Genomic DNA, 18,352 nt, shown 5'->3' with positions numbered 1-18,352 from the left:
GTTAATTTTTTTTGTAGATTGGTTGAAATCTTTGTTTGTTCTGGTAGATTTTACAAAGAGAAGAAATAAACTTTTTGGCAAAATGTTATTTAAAAATAAAATTTTGACAACATTTTCTATAGAAATAAAATTTTGACAATATTTTCTACAGAAATAAAATTTTGACAAAATTTTTTATAGAAATAAAATTTTTACAGAATTTTCTATAGAAATAAAATTTTGACAAAATTTTTTATAGAAATAAAATTTTGAAAAAAAATTCTATAAAAATAAAATTTTGATAAAATTTTCTATAGAAATAAAATTTTATTTGTTGTTTTGATCTCAGCTTTAAAACCATGGTGTTGACTAAACTACAATAGTAGCTTAACCAACAGAGGAAAAGAATGTTTGTCAAATTTATTTGGGCAAAGCCCTGTAGACTGCAAGATGGTTGGATGGACGCACGTTTCGGAATTACCACATTCCTCATCAGCATCCTCTACTTGCAGCAAAACTACTACAAAACTTTTCTATAGAAATAAAATTTTTACAAAAATCTTCTATAGAAATAAAATTTGACAAAATTTTCTATAGAAATAAAATTTTGACAAAAATGTTCTATGGAAATAAAATTTTGACAAAAGTTTTCTATAGAAATAAAATTTTGACAATATTTTCTACAGAAATAAAATGTTATCAAAATTTTCTATAGACATAAAATTTTGACAAAATTTTCTATAGAAATAAAATTTTGGCAAAATGTTGACAGAATATTTTGACAAATTTGGTAGATTTTTGGTAAAATTTTCTGTAAATTTTGGAAGATTATTTTTGACACGAGTGGCAACCGTGAAGGCAACACATTTTTGATTTAAAGAAATTGTCCTTAAATTAACTGAAATATTGAATCTTTATATTTAAGATAAAAACGCTTTGACAAAATTTTCTTTAGAAATAAAATTTTGACAAAAATGTTCTATAGAAATAAAATTTTGAGAAAATTTTCTATAGAAATAAAATTTTGGCAAAATTTTCTATACAAATAAAATTTTGGCAAAATTTTCTATAGACAGAAAATTTTGACAAAATGTTCCATAGACAGAAAATGTTGACAAAATTTTCTATAGAAAAAAGTTGACAAAATTTTCTATAAACATATAATTTTGACAAAATTTTGGTAAAATTTTGGTAAAATTTTCCAAAAAAGATTTTTTGTAAATTTGGTAGTTTTTTGGTAAAATTTTCTGTAAATTTTGGTAGATTATTTTTGACACGAGTGGCAACCGTGAAGGCAACACATTTTTGATTTAAAGAAATTGTCCTTAAATTAACTGAAATATTGAATCTTTATATTTAAGATAAAAACGCTTTGACAAAATTTTCTATAGAAATAAAATTTGGACACAATTTTCTATAGAAATAAAATTTTGACAAAAATGTTCTATAGAAATAAAATTTTTACAAAAAATTTCTATGGAAATAAAATTTTTACAAAAATAAATAAAATGGAAATAAAATTTGACATTTTCTGCAGAAATAAAATTTTGACAAAAATTTTCTATAGAAATAAAATTTTGACAAAAATTTTCTATAGAAATAAAATTTTGACAAAATTTTCTATAGAAATAAATTTTTTATAAAATTTTCTATAGACAGAAAATTTTGACAAATTTTTCTATAGAAATAAAATTTTGGCAAAATTTTGACAGAATATTTTGACAAATTTGGTAGATTTTTGGTAAAATTTTCTGTAAATTTTGGTAGATTATTTTTGACACGAGTGGCAACCGTGAAGGCAACACATTTTTGATTTAAAGAAATTGTCCTTAAATTAACTGAAATATTGAATCTTTATATTTAAGATAAAAACGCTTTGACAAAATTTTCTATAGAAATAAAATTTTTACAAAAAATTTCTATGGAAATAAAATTTTTACAAAAAATTTCTATGGAAATAAAATTTGACAACATTTTCTGCAGATATAATATTTTGACAAAAAATTTCTATAGAAATAAAATTTTGACAAAAATGTTCTATAGAAATAAAATTTTGACAAAATTTTCTATAGAAATAAAATTTTTATAAAATTTTCTATAGACAGAAAATTTTGACAAATTTTTCTATAGAAATAAAATTTTGGCAAAATTTTGACAGAATATTTTGACAAAATTTTTATAGACAGAAAATTTTGACAAATTTGGTAGATTTTTGGTAAAATTTTCTGTAAATTTTGGTAGATTATTTTTGACACGAGTGGCTACCGTGAAGGCAACACATTTTTGATTTAAAGAAATTGTCCTTAAATTAACTGCAATATTGAATCTTTATATTTGAGATAAAAACGCTTTGACAAAATTTTCTATAGAAATAAAATTTTGACAAAAATGTTCTATAGAAATAAAATTTTTACAAAAATTTTCTATAGAAATAAAATTTTTACAAAAATTTTCTATAGAAATAAAATTTGACAAACTTTTTTATAGACAGAAAATTTTGACAACATTTTCTATAGACAGAAAATTTTGACAAAGTTTTCTATGGAAAGAAATTTATGACAAAATTTTTTTTATAGACAGAAAATTTTGACAAAATTTTCTATAGAAATAAAATTTTTATAAAATTTTCTATAGACAGAAAATTTTGACAAAATTGTTTATAGAAAAAAAAGTTGATAAAATTTTCTATAGAAAGAAATTTATGACAAAATGTTCTATAGACAGAAAATTTTGTCAAAATTTTCTATAGAAAAAAGTTGTCAAAATTATCTATAGACAGGTAATTTTGACAAAATGTTCTATAGAAATAAAATTTTGGTAAATTTTTCCAAATAAAATTGTTTTGTTTAAATATGGTAGATTTTTTGGTAAAATTTTCTGTAAATTTTGGTAGATTAGTTTTGGCACGAGTGGAAACCGTGAAGGCAACACATTTTTGATTTAAAGAAATTGTCCTTAAATTAACTGAAATATTGAATCTTTATATTTAATATAAAAATGACTTTTTTGAGGATTTGGTATCTTTGTTTCAATTTTTTTTGGGAATTAAAAAAACGTTTGTTATTTTGAAGTATATAACAAAATTCATTAAAAATATTCTGGAATATCCTTTGGAATCTATGGAGCAATCAAACTTCTTCGAGTTAACAGTTATGCAAAATTTATCCCCGTCCACCATTAAAGACCTTGGCATTCCATTGTTAATTTCTTCTATTTGCCAGCCATAAAATATCTTGCTATTCCATAGGATTTTCTTTAGCTGTTTAACACTGACCTAAAACACTAAGGAAAGAAAACAAAGTTTAAAAAGAATCTTTTCCATTGTTTGCGGTTTTTATGGGGAAATGTCAGAGAAATGAGTCTATGTTTCACATTTACATTAAAATTTTACGGTTCAGTTAGAAATATTTTTACGCTATCCATGCATGCTGTAATGTTCTCCCATTTTTAAAGTATAAATTCCTTTTCGGTTTTGTGCTCCTTACACTTGGCCATAAGTTGGCTTTGTGGAGTATTTATGTTATGTTCTGCATTCCATTTCCATTGTAAGAAGTGTTTGTTTGGAATTTTCTTTGAACGTTTTGAGGGGAATAATTAAAATCAGCCAGAGGAGCAAGAAGATGAAACAATATTTTTGATAATTCTTTCTCGTTAACCCCTTGCTCGTTCCTAGATCGTTTTGCCAATTTTGCAAAGTATTTGTAATGGAAACTGGATTATTATTATTTTAATAGAAGGCAAGAATTTATGGTACAATAATAGCATTACGAATCTGCATTTGCTTTTATGATTTTATTGAATACATATTTCTTGTCCTTATCTCATACTCGTAAAATTATGAGAGTTTAAATATTTATTCAAAGAATTTTAAAGAACCAAAATACAGCCTTCTAATGGTTTTAAAATCTCCGAAATGCGAATATGAGCAAACATTTTGCATGATGTTAGATGTGTGCCTTAATTTGAGAAAAATTCAAAAATTTTAGTAAATACACGATATGTTCTTAATACTACCATTTTGGTAGTACTCCTTCGGTTTTGCCTCAAAATAGGCCTCAATTTCGGCGATCACCTCTTCATTGCAGCCAAATTTTTTCCCTGCGAGCATCCTTTTGAGGTCTGAGAACAAGAAAAAGTCGCTGGGGGCCAGATACGGTGGGTGGGGAAGCAATTCGAAGCCCAATTCATGAATTTTTGCCATCGTTCTCAATGATTTGTGGCACGGTGAGTTGTCTTGGTGGAACAACACTTTTTTCTTCTTCATATGGGGCCGTTTTGCCGCGATTTCGACCTTCAAACGCCCCAATACCGCCATTAATGGTCACTCTTGATGGTTTTTCCCTTCTCAAGATAATCGATAAAAATTATTCCATGGTCATCCCAAAAAACAGAGGCCATTACTTTGCCAGCGGACTTTTGAGTCTTTCCACGCTTCGGAGACGGTTCACCGGTCGCTGTCCACTCAGCCGACTGTCGATTGGACTCAGGAGTGTAGTGATGGAGCCATGTTTCATCCATTGTCACATATCGACGGAAAAACTTTTGCCCTTCAGAAAACAGTATTTTATCAAAACACGAAATTCCTTTTTTTTAATTTTTTTCACAATAACAAAAGTTGCTTCACAAAAGACGCTCTATCTCACAAACTAATTGACTTACAGACGTCAAATTTTGCACGAATCATTTGGTGGTTGGTACTATATAAAAATAATATGCATTTAATACTAGCGACGCCATCTATGTGTCAGACCGGGGACTTATCAGCCAACCTGTTACCATGCGTTCAATGCGTCCGATGATTGAAGAGTTGAAATTTCTCTTTGAAATCAAAAGCACGAATAGTCTGCCACAAACAGAAAATATCAACCTGTCCATCAACGCACGGATTGACGCATGGTGTGTAATTCAACCTTTATATTTTTGTACTTCAGGCTTTAACGAACAAAAACCTATAAAATTTTTACGTTATAAATTTTCCCCAAAGCATATTTCAGAACCAAAAGAAGTTTTTGGTATATTTTTGCACTGTAATATACTTACAAGATCCTAACCACGACCAGCAAACATTTTGTTTCCTGTTATGCCTCAATTTGATAAATAATCAGATTTTTGGGCCAATATTATAGATATTCATAAAATATTGTTTTCATTGTGTTACGACCAGGTTGCCATTTTGGTCCGATCGTTTCTATAGAAATAAAAGTTTGACAAAAATTTACTATAGAAATAAAATTTTGACAAAAAATTTTCAATATAATTAAATTTATGACAAAATTTTCAATATAAAAAAAAAAATTATGACAAAATTTTATATAGAAATAAAATTTTTGTAAAATTTTATATAGAAATAAAATTTTGACAAAATTTTCTATATAAATAAAATTTTGACAAAATGTCTATAGAAATAAAACTTTGACAAAACTTTCTATAGAAAAAAATATCACAAAATTATCTATAGAAATAATATTTTGACAAAACTTTCTATAGAAATAAAATTTTGACAAAAAATCTATAGAAATAAAATTTTGACAAAATATTCTATAGAAATAAAACTTTGACAAAACTTTCTATAAAAAAAATTTTCACAAAATTATCTATAGAAATAATATTTTGACAAAACTTTCTATAGAAATACAATTTTGACAAAATTTTCTATAGAAATAAAGTTTTGACATAAATTTCTATAGAAATATAATTTTGACAAAAATTTTCTATAGAAATACAATTTGACAAAATTTTCTATAGAAATGAAATTTTGTCAAAATTTTCAATATACACAAATAAAATTTTCTATAGAAATAAAATGTTGACAAATTTGTTTAGAGAAAAAAATTTGACAATTTTGGCAAAACTTTCTATAGCAATAAAATGTTGACAAAAATTTTCTATAGAAATAAAATTTTGAGAACATTTTCTATACACACAAAAAATTTTTTTTCTGATTCAATCACGAAATTAATTGATCCAATTAATTTTTTAATTGAAATGTCTTCAATCACGAAAATGATAGTATCAATCAGAGTTTTAATTGGGCATAGAAAAAATTCTTGATTAAAAAATTAATTGATTTCATTACCGAATTTCAATTAATTTTTTAATTGATTCAATTAAAAATTTAATTGTTGTTGATTGCAAAACTCAATTAATTTATTAATTTAAAAAGGTAACTATTTTCAATTACATTTTGAATTGGCTTAGAATTTTTATATGGATTAACAATTGATTGTTTGAAAAAAAAAATTTTAATTAAAAATTTAAAAAAATGTTCATCACTTTTTTAACTGACTTAATCTTCCGAATTTGATTAAAAAGATAATTGTATCAATTAATTTTTTAATTAAAAATTTTAAAATGTTCAATCATTGACTTAATTAACTTAATGTTTCTATCATGATTAAAAAGTTAATTGTATCAATAAATTTATTAATTGAAAAAATTTTCAACTTCAATTAACTTTTTAATTGGAAATATTTTGGTGATATTTTTTTCTGTGTAGAAATAAAATTATGACAAAATTTTCTATAGAAATAAAATTTTGACAAAAATTTTCTATAGAAATAAAATCTTGACAAAAATTTTCTATAGAAATAAATTTTTACAAAACTTTCTATAGAAATCAAATTTTGGCAAACTTTCTATAGAAATAAAATATTGACAAAATTTTCCATAGATATAAAATTTTGACAAAAATGTTCTATAGAAATAAAATTTTGGCAAAAAAAATCTATAGAAATAAAATTTTGACAAAATTTTCTATAGAAATAAAATGTTGACAAAAATTTTCTATAGAAATAAATTTTGACAAAATATTCTATAGAAAAAAAAATTGAAAAAAATTTCTATACCCGTGTAAAAATTGGAGGATCCAATCCTATCTAATAATATCAAATTGGATCTAATTGGATCTGTTCAGATATTGGTTCAGACATAATTAGATATGCACAGATATGCTATATATGGTGCTAGATCTGGTTAGATATAATTGCAGATGTCATCATATATAGCATAATATCTAATTATATCTGGCATATCTAATAATATATGCTTGGATAGGACCATATATAGCACTATATCTAATAAGATATGGTAGATATAACATCATATCTGACTATATATGGGGTTAAATACGGTCCAAAATATAATAAAAAAAAATCATGAACAAGTTAAAAAGATTTTTGAAATAGATGTCTAAACCTCAATGTCATTATGTCAAATGTCAACGCCGTCAGGGGCATCACTTCTAAACAAATTTAACGCCAGACTAGCTGAGAAAATTAGGAAATTTAATATAATTGTTTTAAATGTGTTCCTTTGATAAAGTGTATATCGTTTCCTTTATTGCGGAGATTATGTAGGTAAGTAGATTGTATTTGTTACTTCCTTAGTAGTCATTTTCATATTGTTTTACTATTTTCTAGATTTGGAAAAAAAGGAAACCTCAGTGGTGTACTGGTTAACATGCCCGCCTTGCATTCAAAAGGTCACGGGTTCAATCCCAGTTCCGACCAACACCAAAAATTATTTCGGCGGTGGATTATCTCCTCGCAGTAATGTTGGTGAAATTTCTGCTTCAAAGATTCTCTAAGTTGTTTCAGCGCAACGTGAAATGCCGATAGGACTCGATTATAACAAGGAGGTCCCATGTTATTGAGCTAATTATTGAATCGAGCAGCAGTCAGTGATAAGTGAGATGTTGATCACTGTGATGTCATGATGGTCTGAATAGTATGTATGAGCCTAAAATAACAGCATATCGCTATACCTAACCTAATCCCCAATACACTTTAAATGTGAGTATTAAAAGCAACATAAAATTATATGGCAATTTTTATTGCAACCTAAAGAAGAATGATCCAAAACAATACTAATACTTGCTTACATACCCGTGTAAAAATTGGAGGATCCAATCCTATCTAATAATATCAAATTGGATCTAATTGGATCTGTTCAGATATTGGTTCAGACATAATTAGATATGCACAGATATGCTATATATGGTGCTACATCTGGTTAGATATAATTGCAGATCTCATCATATATAGTATAATATCTAATTATATCTGGCATATCTAATAATATATGCTTGGATAGGACCATATATGGCACTATATCTAATAAGATATGGTAGATATAACATCATATCTGACTATATATGGGGTTAAATAAGGTCCAAAATATAATAAAAATCATGAACAAGTTAAAAAGATTTTTGAAATACACGTCTAAAAAACTATTCGAGATATATACACAAAGTTACAGATGAAAAATAACTTTTGTTTATTTAACGAACTTACATAATACATCTTAAAGTATTTGGCAGTTTATAAACATGTTTTTCGAGTTTCAGAACATGGTTGAGCTCCTTCAGTTCAGATGGTTTAATAATCTAAAACAGTCAGTTTTGGAAATGGATATAATGAACAACGCCAGTTTTTAAATGTTTTATCGCGTACTGCTGGTTGACGTCAAAAAGAGTAATAAAAATAAATTGTTGAAAATTCGCAAAGAAACGCCTTTCTTTATTAATTGTACTGTATAGATATTAGTTTTGGTATTTTTATATAAAAGGGATGTGTAGATATTTGTATCCATTTGACACCTCGAGTAGTAAGAAAAATGTGGGTTTCATCAAAACACTCATTTAGTATTTGTCGTTCCCATGCGTTTGGAGTTTAATTAACCTTTCATCCAAAGCATTATTTAGTATCCTAAGTAGATTACAAAATGAATTTTTATTTTGAAATATACTCATATAAAAAGACTGCTGTAGGAAACATTGACTGCTGATTTTTTTGGTAAACAAAAAAGTGCTGTTTTCGCAGTTTTTCTGCGAAAGTACAATCTGTTAGTTTGGAATAACAGACATACTGCCCAAAAGTTAGTAGTTTGTTTAAATAATAGAACTTCAAACATTAAAAAACATTTAGTATATTTTGATTATGCACTAACATTTCTGAACAAGTCGCCCTTTTTAATATATGTCCCACTCGGAGATAGTAATTTACATTTTATTTAAAACATTTTTAATCGCGGGAAACGTTTCCTTCAAAGTAAACGTTGCCCAGATCACCAAAAAGTCGTACCTTGAGGATGGGGGCTTCAATACCTTCTTGGTTTTCTAAGCAAGAAGTCCTGCCAACATTTTTTGAATTTGGGGCGCTTCAGAGAATCCCCACTACGTCGAAAACAGTCGTATACGATATCCAAAACTCCTCGGAAAAGCGCCGTCACTATTGAGAAGTTGTACCACGCCAAGTTACTACAAAAAAGTATCGCATGAGTGCAATTATTAGGAGCCCTTCTGGATACATTTAGAAGGACGCCAATAAGAACCCCTTCAAACAATCAAACAAAGTGCATTTTAAGATAGTTGTAAAAGAATCATTGTGGTCAAGTAAAACACGAATGTTTAGATGTTTATTAATTTTATGAAACATTTATAAATTCTCATAAATATAACATTTATACGGCTATCACATCACATTTAACACATTTTTATGAATTAATAAGAGATTGATGTTGAGTTACAAGTTGTAAGTTAAATGTTGTAGCGTCTATCAGCCAGTACTTTTATTCCCAATGGAGGCAGCGTGTCTGGAAAAATATTTGAAAAACTATCACTTTATACCATTTGGAAAGTCAAAAATTGTTCACCAATTACCTTTTCACAATTTTAAGCGTAATAACTATGTTTTCAGCACTTTATTTTCGTTTTCAGTGAAATAAATTATAATAAGCCAGTTGCGCTTGGTGTTTCACAAAATATAAAATGGCTCTTGTAACAATAGTGATGGCAAAATACTTTCATGCGAATAGTGATGGCAAAATACTATCACAGTTGGCGATTGTTGCAGTGTCACTTACGAGTCTGTGGTAGCGATGAGGATGAAATGGAACATTGAAATGCTGGCAGGGAGGTGACGCAGGCACCGAAGTGAAATGAGTCTCATTAGTCAAGATAATTTTAATATTTATATAGTAAATTTAATTTAAAATTTCAAACAACAAAAGTTTCTTCTTGTTTCATCTATCATACGTACTAATAAATGGGTTCTATACATTATAAAAGTGCTTCATGTTTTTAGTGTCAACGATCCATTAGTTTTAACAACAACCTCAATGTCATTATGTCAAATGTCAACGCCGTCAGGGGCATCACTTCTAAACAAATTTAACGCAAGACTAGCTGAGAAAATTAAGAAATTTAATATAATTGTTTTAAATGTGTTCCTTTGATTAAATGTATATCGTTTCCTTTGTTGCGGAGATTATGTAGGTAAGTAGATTGCATTTGTTATTTCCTTAGTAGTCATTTTCATATTGTTTTACTATTTTCTAGATTTGGAAAAAAAGGAAACCTCAGTGGTGTACTGGTTAACATGCCCGCCTTGCATTCAAAAGGTCACGGGTTCAATCCCAGTTCCGACCAACACCAAAAATTTTTTCGGCGGTGGATTATCTCCTCGCAGTAATGTTGGTGACATTTCTGCTTCAAAGATTCTCTAAGTTGTTTCAGCGCAACGTTAAATGCCGATAGGACTCGATTATAACGAGGAGGACCCATGTTATTGAGCTAATTATTGAATCGAGCAGCAGTCAGTGATAAATGAGATGTTGATCACTGCGATGTCATGATGGTCTGAATAGTATGTATGAGCCTAAAATAACAGCCTATCGCTATACCTAACCTAATCCCGAATACACTTTAAATGTGAGTATTAAAAGCAACATAAAATTATATGGCAATTTTTATTGCAACTTAAAGAAGAATGATCCAAAACAATACTAATACTTGCTTACATAGTTCAATATATTCCCATATTTGTTTATTCCTATATTTGTTTAATAATTGGTTTTTAACTTAATTTCATTGCAGATTGCCTTAACGCTGTAATACTTTAGTCGCGTGTCTAAGTCCAAAGCAGAAGAAACAAACGAAAAAACCCTTGGACAACACTATAACTCAACTGTCAATACTCTTAAATAGCTTTGATGGATCAATTTAAATTAAACATATTTATTATGCACATACTTTTTGTCTGTATTATTAAATAAAACAATTAATCTCATTTTATATACAAACTATGGGCTTTTATGTGTTGAAAGATCTCGAAAGATACAATTGTATCAAATAATATACAATTATATCAAATTAGATCTGATTAGATGTGTCTCATTTTTGAGATCTGATCAGATCCAATTTCATAGTATTTAGATCTGACCAGATATAACCATTTTTCGGATCTGCTCAGATCTGACCATATCTTGGCTCAGATCTAACCATATCAAATCAGATCCCCCAATTTTTACACGGGTAGTTCAATATATTCCCATATTTGTTTATTCCTATATTTGTTTAATAATTGTTTTTTACTTAATTTCATTGTAGATTGCCTTAACGCTGTAATACTTTAGTCGTGTGTCTAAGTCCAAAGCAGAAGAAACAAACGAAAAAACCCTTGGACAACACTCTAACTCAACTGTCAATACTCTTAAATAGCTTTGATGGATCAATTTAAATTAAACATATTTATTATGCACATACTTTTTGTCTGTATTATTAAATAAAACAATTGATCTCATTTTATATACAAATTATGGGCTTTTATGTGTTGAAAGATCTCGAAAGATACGATTGTATCAAATAATATACAATTATATCAAATTAGATCTGATTAGATGTGTCTCATTTTTGAGATCTGATCAGATCCAATTTCATAGTATTTAGATCTGACCAGATATAACCATTTTTCGGATCTGCTCAGATCTGACCATATCTTGGCTCAGATCTAACCATATCAAATCAGATCCCCCAATTTTTACACGGGTAGTTCAATATATTCCCATATTTGTTTATTCCTATATTTGTTTAATAATTGTTTTTTACTTAATTTCATTGTAGATTGCCTTAACGCTGTAATACTTTAGTCGTGTGTCTAAGTCCAAAGCAGAAGAAACAAACGAAAAAACCCTTGGACAACACTCTAACTCAACTGTCAATACTCTTAAATAGCTTTGATGGATCAATTTAAATTAAACATATTTATTATGCACATACTTTTTGTCTGTATTATTAAATAAAACAATTGATCTCATTTTATATACAAATTATGGGCTTTTATGTGTTGAAAGATCTCGAAAGATACGATTGTATCAAATAATATACAATTATATCAAATTAGATCTGATTAGATGTGTCTCATTTTTGAGATCTGATCAGATCCAATTTAATAGTATTTAGATCTGACCAGATATAACCATTTTTCGGATCTGCTCAGATCTGACCATATCTTGGCTCAGATCTAACCATATCAAATCAGATCCCCCAATTTTTACACGGGTAGATATAAATTTTGAAAAAATATTCTATAGACCCGTGTAAAAATTGGGGGATCTGATTTGATATGGTTAGATCTGAGCCAAGATATGGTCAGATCTGAGCAGATCCGAAAAATGGTTATATCTGGTCAGATCTAAATACTATGAAATTGGATCTGATCAGATCTCAAAAATGAGACACATCTAATCAGATCTAATTTGATATAATTGTATATTATTTGATACAATTGTATCTTTCGAGATCTTTCAACACATAAAAGCCCATAATTTGTATATATAATTAGATCAATTGTTTTATTTAATAATACAGACAAAAAGTATGTGCATAATAAATATGTTTAATTTAAATTGATCCATCAAAGCTATTTAAGAGTATTGACAGTTGAGTTAGAGTGTTGTCCAAGGGTTTTTTCGTTTGTTTCTTCTGCTTTGGACTTAGACACGCGACTAAAGTATTACAGCGTTAAGGCAATCTGCAATGAAATTAAGTAAAAAAACAATTATTAAACAAATATAGGTATAAACAAATATGGGAATATATTGAACTATGTAAGCAAGTATTAGTATTGTTTTGGATCATGTTTCTTTAAGTTGCAATAAAAATTGCCATATAATTTTATGTTGCTTTTAATACTCACATTTAAAGTGTATTCGGGATTAGGTTAGGTATAGCGATAGGCTGTTATTTTAGGCTCATACATACTATTCAGACCATCATGACATCACAGTAATCAACATCTCACTTATCACTGACTGCTGCTCGATTCAATAATTAGCTCAATAACATGGGACCTCCTTGTTATAATCGAGTCCTATCGGCATTTCACGTTGCGCTGAAACAACTTAGAGAATCTTTGAAGCAGAAATGTCACCAACATTACTGCGAGGAGATAATCCACCGCCGAAATAATTTTTTGTGTTGGTCGGAACTGGGATTGAACCCGTGACCTTTTGAATGCAAGGCGGGCATGTTAACCAGTACACCACTGAGGTTTCCTTTTTTTCCAAATCTAGAAAATAGTAAAACAATATGAAAATGACTACTAAGGAAATAACAAATACAATCTACTTACCTACATAATCTCCACAACTTTATCAAAGGAACACATTTAAAACAATTATATTAAATTTCTAAATTTTCTCTGCTAGTCTGGGGTTAAATTTGTTTAGAAGTGATGCCCCTGACGGCGTTGACATTTGACATAATGACATTGAGGTTTAGACGTGCATTTCAAAAATCTTTTTAACTTGTTCATGATTTTTTTTTATTATATTTTGGACCGTATTTAACCCCATATATAGTCAGATATGATGTTATATCTACCATATCTTATTAGATATAGTGCTATATATGGTCCTATCCAAGTATATATAATTAGATATGCCAGATATAATTAGATATTATACTATATATGATGAGATCTGCAGTTATATCTAACCAGATCTAGCACCATATATAGCATATCTGTGCATATCTAATTATGTCTGAACCAATATCTGAACAGATCCAATTTGATCCAATTTGATATTATTAGATAGGATTGGATCCTCCAATTTTTACACGGGGAAATAAAATTTTTACAAAACTTTCTATAGAAATAAAATTTTGGCAAAACTTTCTATAGAAATAAAATTTTGACAAAAATCATTTTCTATAGAAATAAAATTTTGACAAAATTTTCTATAGAAATAAAATTTTGACAACATTTTCCAAAGAAATAAAATGTTGACAAAAATTTCTATAGTAATAAAATTTTGACAAAATTTTTTATAGAAATAAAATGTTGACAAAAATTTCTATAGAAATAAAATTTTGACAAAACATTCTATAGAAATAAAAATTTTGAATGAAATAAAAATTTGACAAAATTTTCTAACGACATAAAAGTTTGGAAAAATTTTAACTTTTAATTTTAGTATTAATAAGTTCTGTTTTATGTCAGTTTTTTTTTATCCATTGTTTAGTTGTTGTTCTCACTTTGTTTTCAAAATCACTAAAATAGTTTTTTATTTTATTTTTTTTTTCTAATTAAAAAAAACATGTATCTTTACTCATTCTTTGTTCTTCTCTTTTATAAATTATTATTGCTAGTTTTTATTCTAATTTTTATTTTATTTTTGGTCAAATTTTTATATATTTAAAGTTACTTTTGTATTTTTTTATAACCATTTTATATTAGCCTAAAGGCTTGGTTATTTTTACAATAAGTATAAATAAAAAAATTAAATTTATTTAATTTGGAATTGGTGCGAATTTTGGCCCAATTTTGGAAAATTGTTGGGCCAAAATAAAAATTCATTGTGGCAACGTTGGTTACGACAGCCACTAAGTTGACATTTTTTATTTGTTTCAGCCAAACTAAAACATGTTTTAGTGTAATCGAGCTTCAAAAATAGCAGACAATGTTTGCTATTTCAGCAAACAGAGATTGCTTTCCTTTTTTCAGCAGACTGTTTACTCTTTTAGCAGACTTTTCTGCTGTTTTTACTAACAAATTCCATTTGGTGTAGTGGTGAATTGTTGGCTTTGGAACAATATTTGTCAAAATCAGGCGATAATTTTTTTGTTTTTGGCGTTCTTTTGTAAATTATCCTTTCTGGATAGAAAAATCTCAAATATTTAAAAAAATTCAAAATATTAATTTGCTCAAATTTATTTCTATTTTATTTCAAAAACCACCACCAATATCTACACAAAATATTTAATTTGGCTAAAATCGGACCATTCTCTCTTTTACACCATCCACACAATTTAATTCCATTTTGGACAAAAAAAGCTCATTGAAATATTTGTTTTAAAAATAGTTCTAATGAATTATAGTAACATTTTATTTTTGCAATCGAAGTTCGATATGGTAGCCTATAGAAACAGAAATTAGAATAATAATCGGAGCACATATTTTTTTGGCCGCTTTCGAAGTACTATGCACCGTGCTTTATCGTGTCTTTTATCTATCTAGGCTTAAGTTGCGAATTAACTGGTCGTTGGACAAATGGTATGGCATCGTTTCTGTATACGTTAATTTTGGATTCATCGATCCATACCACCAATTTCCAGAAATTGTGGTAATTTTGGCAGAATTTCTTTGCAAACTGCAAGGCGCTTAGCATCCATTTAGTTACGGCTGCCAATTCTACCATGAAATGGATAAAACCATATAACAAACTATTACAACAACAACATGAAGTCCACTTTCAATCAATAGCTTCTTGAGGAAGCTATAACGTTACATTTATATTCCATTTCCGATCTTATAGACAAATGATGTATTTGAGAAATCATATTTACTTATTCGAGCCATTAATCGGTCATCGGCACCAGACTTCTTTCATTTTCATTAAGCTTCATTGGGTTAGGATCCTAACTGGTATACAAAAATTTAGGCTAGATGAAAGACATATCCATAGAGTGATTTAAAAATTCGTCAGCTAACGTAGAACTAAAGGAGCTCTGTGAAAATGGAAGTCAATTGCATTAACAATTTTTCCATAGGTTAGACTGAGGATTTTTACAACCTTTGTTTGCAGATGATTCTTAATTGATGTTTAAGAATACAAGGAGGCCCTTACAAAACATGATCCCATATGAACAAAATTTGCCATAGCTTTTTTGTGTACCTAAACTACTACGAATCGAATTTCAAATATAATTGTCCTTCATTTATTAAAAAAAATGCAATAGATGGAGGGGGTAAACTTGATTGCCTACATACAAAAGTTATGGATTTTGAAACGTTGATGTCGTAATCACACTTTTCACTTTATATCAATAAGATAAGACAATCTATTTAAAATACAAAAATGTATATATAACCGCCAGACATTTTGTAAAATTATACTAAGCGGAAACAGATAAAACACAGTGGAAACAATTGTTATCTAAAAAAATAAATGTTTTCTTCGTGAATACCCTATTACCCAGAGACGAATTGTAGAATGTTAATAATCCTGCATATACATAGAAAATGTGAATACTGCAATGTTTTTTTTTTTCGTAAGAAAATAAACTATTTTTTTATTCAGTTGCATAGGAATTTGCTTGGCAAACAATTTATCCTTAAGGGACACTTCTTTTACTTAGTTACTATAGATGAAAATAAATGCGAATTATTGACAAAAATCAGAATACCAAAATCATTATAAAAATAAATGAATGAATTTATGTAAATTTTACACCACTGCCCTAGACATTGTTAAAAACATTTAAGGCTGCATACGGAGGGCACCATCAATACGAATAGTCTCACCGTTCATCAAAGGATTCTCATAGATGGCCTGCACCATATGAGCATACTCGGAGGGTTCACCCAAACGTTGGGGGAATGGAATAGATTTGGCCAAAAATGTGCGAACCTTTTCAGGCAAGGAAGCCAACATGGGGGTATTGAAGAGACCGGGAGCAATGGTGCAGATGCGAATACCTTGAGTACTTAAATCACGAGCAACTGGCAAGGTCATGCCAACTACAGCAGCCTTAGAAGCAGCATAGGCGGCTTGACCAATTTGACCATCGTAAGCAGCTACGGAAGCAGTGTTGACAATAACACCACGTTGGCCATCTTGGTTGGGTTCGTTGGCACCCATTAAACCGGCCGACAAACGAATAACATTGAATGTACCAACGGTATTAATCATGATAACACGGGTGAAATCATCCAAACGGTGGGCAGCATTTTTGTTGAAATTATAAGTACGAACAGCAGTAGCTGTTCCAGCACAATTTACAGCCAAATCCAAACGGCCAAATTTGCTCTTTGCAGTTTCCAAAGCAGCAGTAACATCTTTCTCGGAGGTAACATCAACAGGCACGAAGACAACATTGTCACCTAGCTCCTTAGCAACATCGTTACCCTTGGATGAACCCAAATCGGCCATTACAACTCGGGCACCTTGCTTGGCCAAACGTTCAACGGTGGCACGGCCCAAACCAGAAGCTCCACCAGTAACTAAAGCAACAGCGTTCTATAAAAATAAAATAAAAACAATGAAAAATGCCACTTATCCCCTAAATTCCACAAACAAAATTGATTGTATAACGGGTTCATTTCATAAACTATAATCTCACAAAGGGCGACGATATGGACTTTGAACTTTCACTTCTCTTTCATGCATTCGCCAGAATATGTATTTCTTTGTATCAAAAATAAATCCTCAACAACCTACCTTAATCATATTGACAAGATGAAAAGATTACACTAATGTAAATACTATAAAAAAAAAACAGATTTGTAACTGCAACACCGCTAAGCACCGGTTGAATGATTGAATGCGTGTGGTAAAAACTGTGACAGCTTTTAAAAAATCAATGCAATCGGAATAAACAGCTGATATGATTTCGTAGCGATATGAAATGTCATGTTGCCTTTGGAGGGCCGGGTTGCCAATTTTTTTATATAAATTACAATTTAGAAACGGTTTTTAAATTCGAATATTTACAATTTGATATTGCAATGCAAACAATTGAAGGAAAAAAGACGGAAGTTACAATTTGAATTTACAGACACAAAACATTTTAGTAACCATATTCATAATAATTTACTGACAGTTTATCGAAGGAATTTGTATGGCAATAGTAGGTTTAAAATTTACGTTAACTTTTATGAATACGGGGGTAGGACTTTGGTATTACTGTGTTTACTCTAGGGCTGTCATTCGGGGCCGATTTTTATAAATACAGGGATTCGGGATTTCAAAATATGAAAAGCTATTTCATATTGTTTTTAAGGATTTTCTTTTATACTTCATCGTTTTAAGTAACCTCTTAAATATGTCAAGACATCCAAAATTTCATCAAATTTAACAAATTATTTTTTCAGGATTCCGAAAAATCCTGGGATCCAAAATAACAAAAAAAAACCCGGGATTCGGGAGGGGACTTATCCAGGGTGACAGCCCTAATTTACACAGTTTTAGATTTCGAGTCTGAAAAAAAAACACTTTACTTTATATTGAATTTCGAAAATCATCAAGACATCCCAGCAAAAAAATTTGGAAGTTCTTCCAAATGCACAACTTTAAAAGCACTTCCAGAAGA

At 28.9% G+C, this 18,352-nt stretch overlaps 1 protein-coding gene and 1 long non-coding RNA gene across 2 annotated transcripts; one reads left to right on the top strand and one right to left on the bottom strand.

Annotated features, from left to right (window-relative positions):
• The first annotated feature begins 9,969 nt into the window (after positions 1–9,969).
• On the top strand, positions 9,970–12,087 carry LOC142229348 (uncharacterized). The gene is made up of 3 exons (XR_012720386.1): positions 9,970–10,255; positions 10,319–10,690; positions 10,856–12,087. It is a non-coding gene; the product is annotated as an uncharacterized LOC142229348 (long non-coding RNA).
• Positions 12,088–16,386: 4,299 nt separating this feature from the next.
• scu (hydroxysteroid 17-beta dehydrogenase 10) lies at positions 16,387–17,624 on the bottom strand. The gene is made up of 2 exons (XM_075301278.1): positions 17,482–17,624; positions 16,387–17,280 (listed from the first exon to the last, which is right to left on the bottom strand). Exons 1-2 carry the CDS (start codon positions 17,488–17,490, stop codon positions 16,522–16,524), a joined length of 768 nt encoding a protein of 255 aa, XP_075157393.1. The 5' UTR covers positions 17,491–17,624; the 3' UTR covers positions 16,387–16,521.
• Positions 17,625–18,352: the final 728 nt, after the last annotated feature.

Source organism: Haematobia irritans, chromosome 3 (assembly GCF_050003625.1).
Source record: "Haematobia irritans isolate KBUSLIRL chromosome 3, ASM5000362v1, whole genome shotgun sequence".
NCBI lineage: Eukaryota > Metazoa > Arthropoda > Insecta > Diptera > Muscidae > Haematobia > Haematobia irritans.
This window is presented reverse-complemented; position numbering and strand designations above follow the sequence as displayed.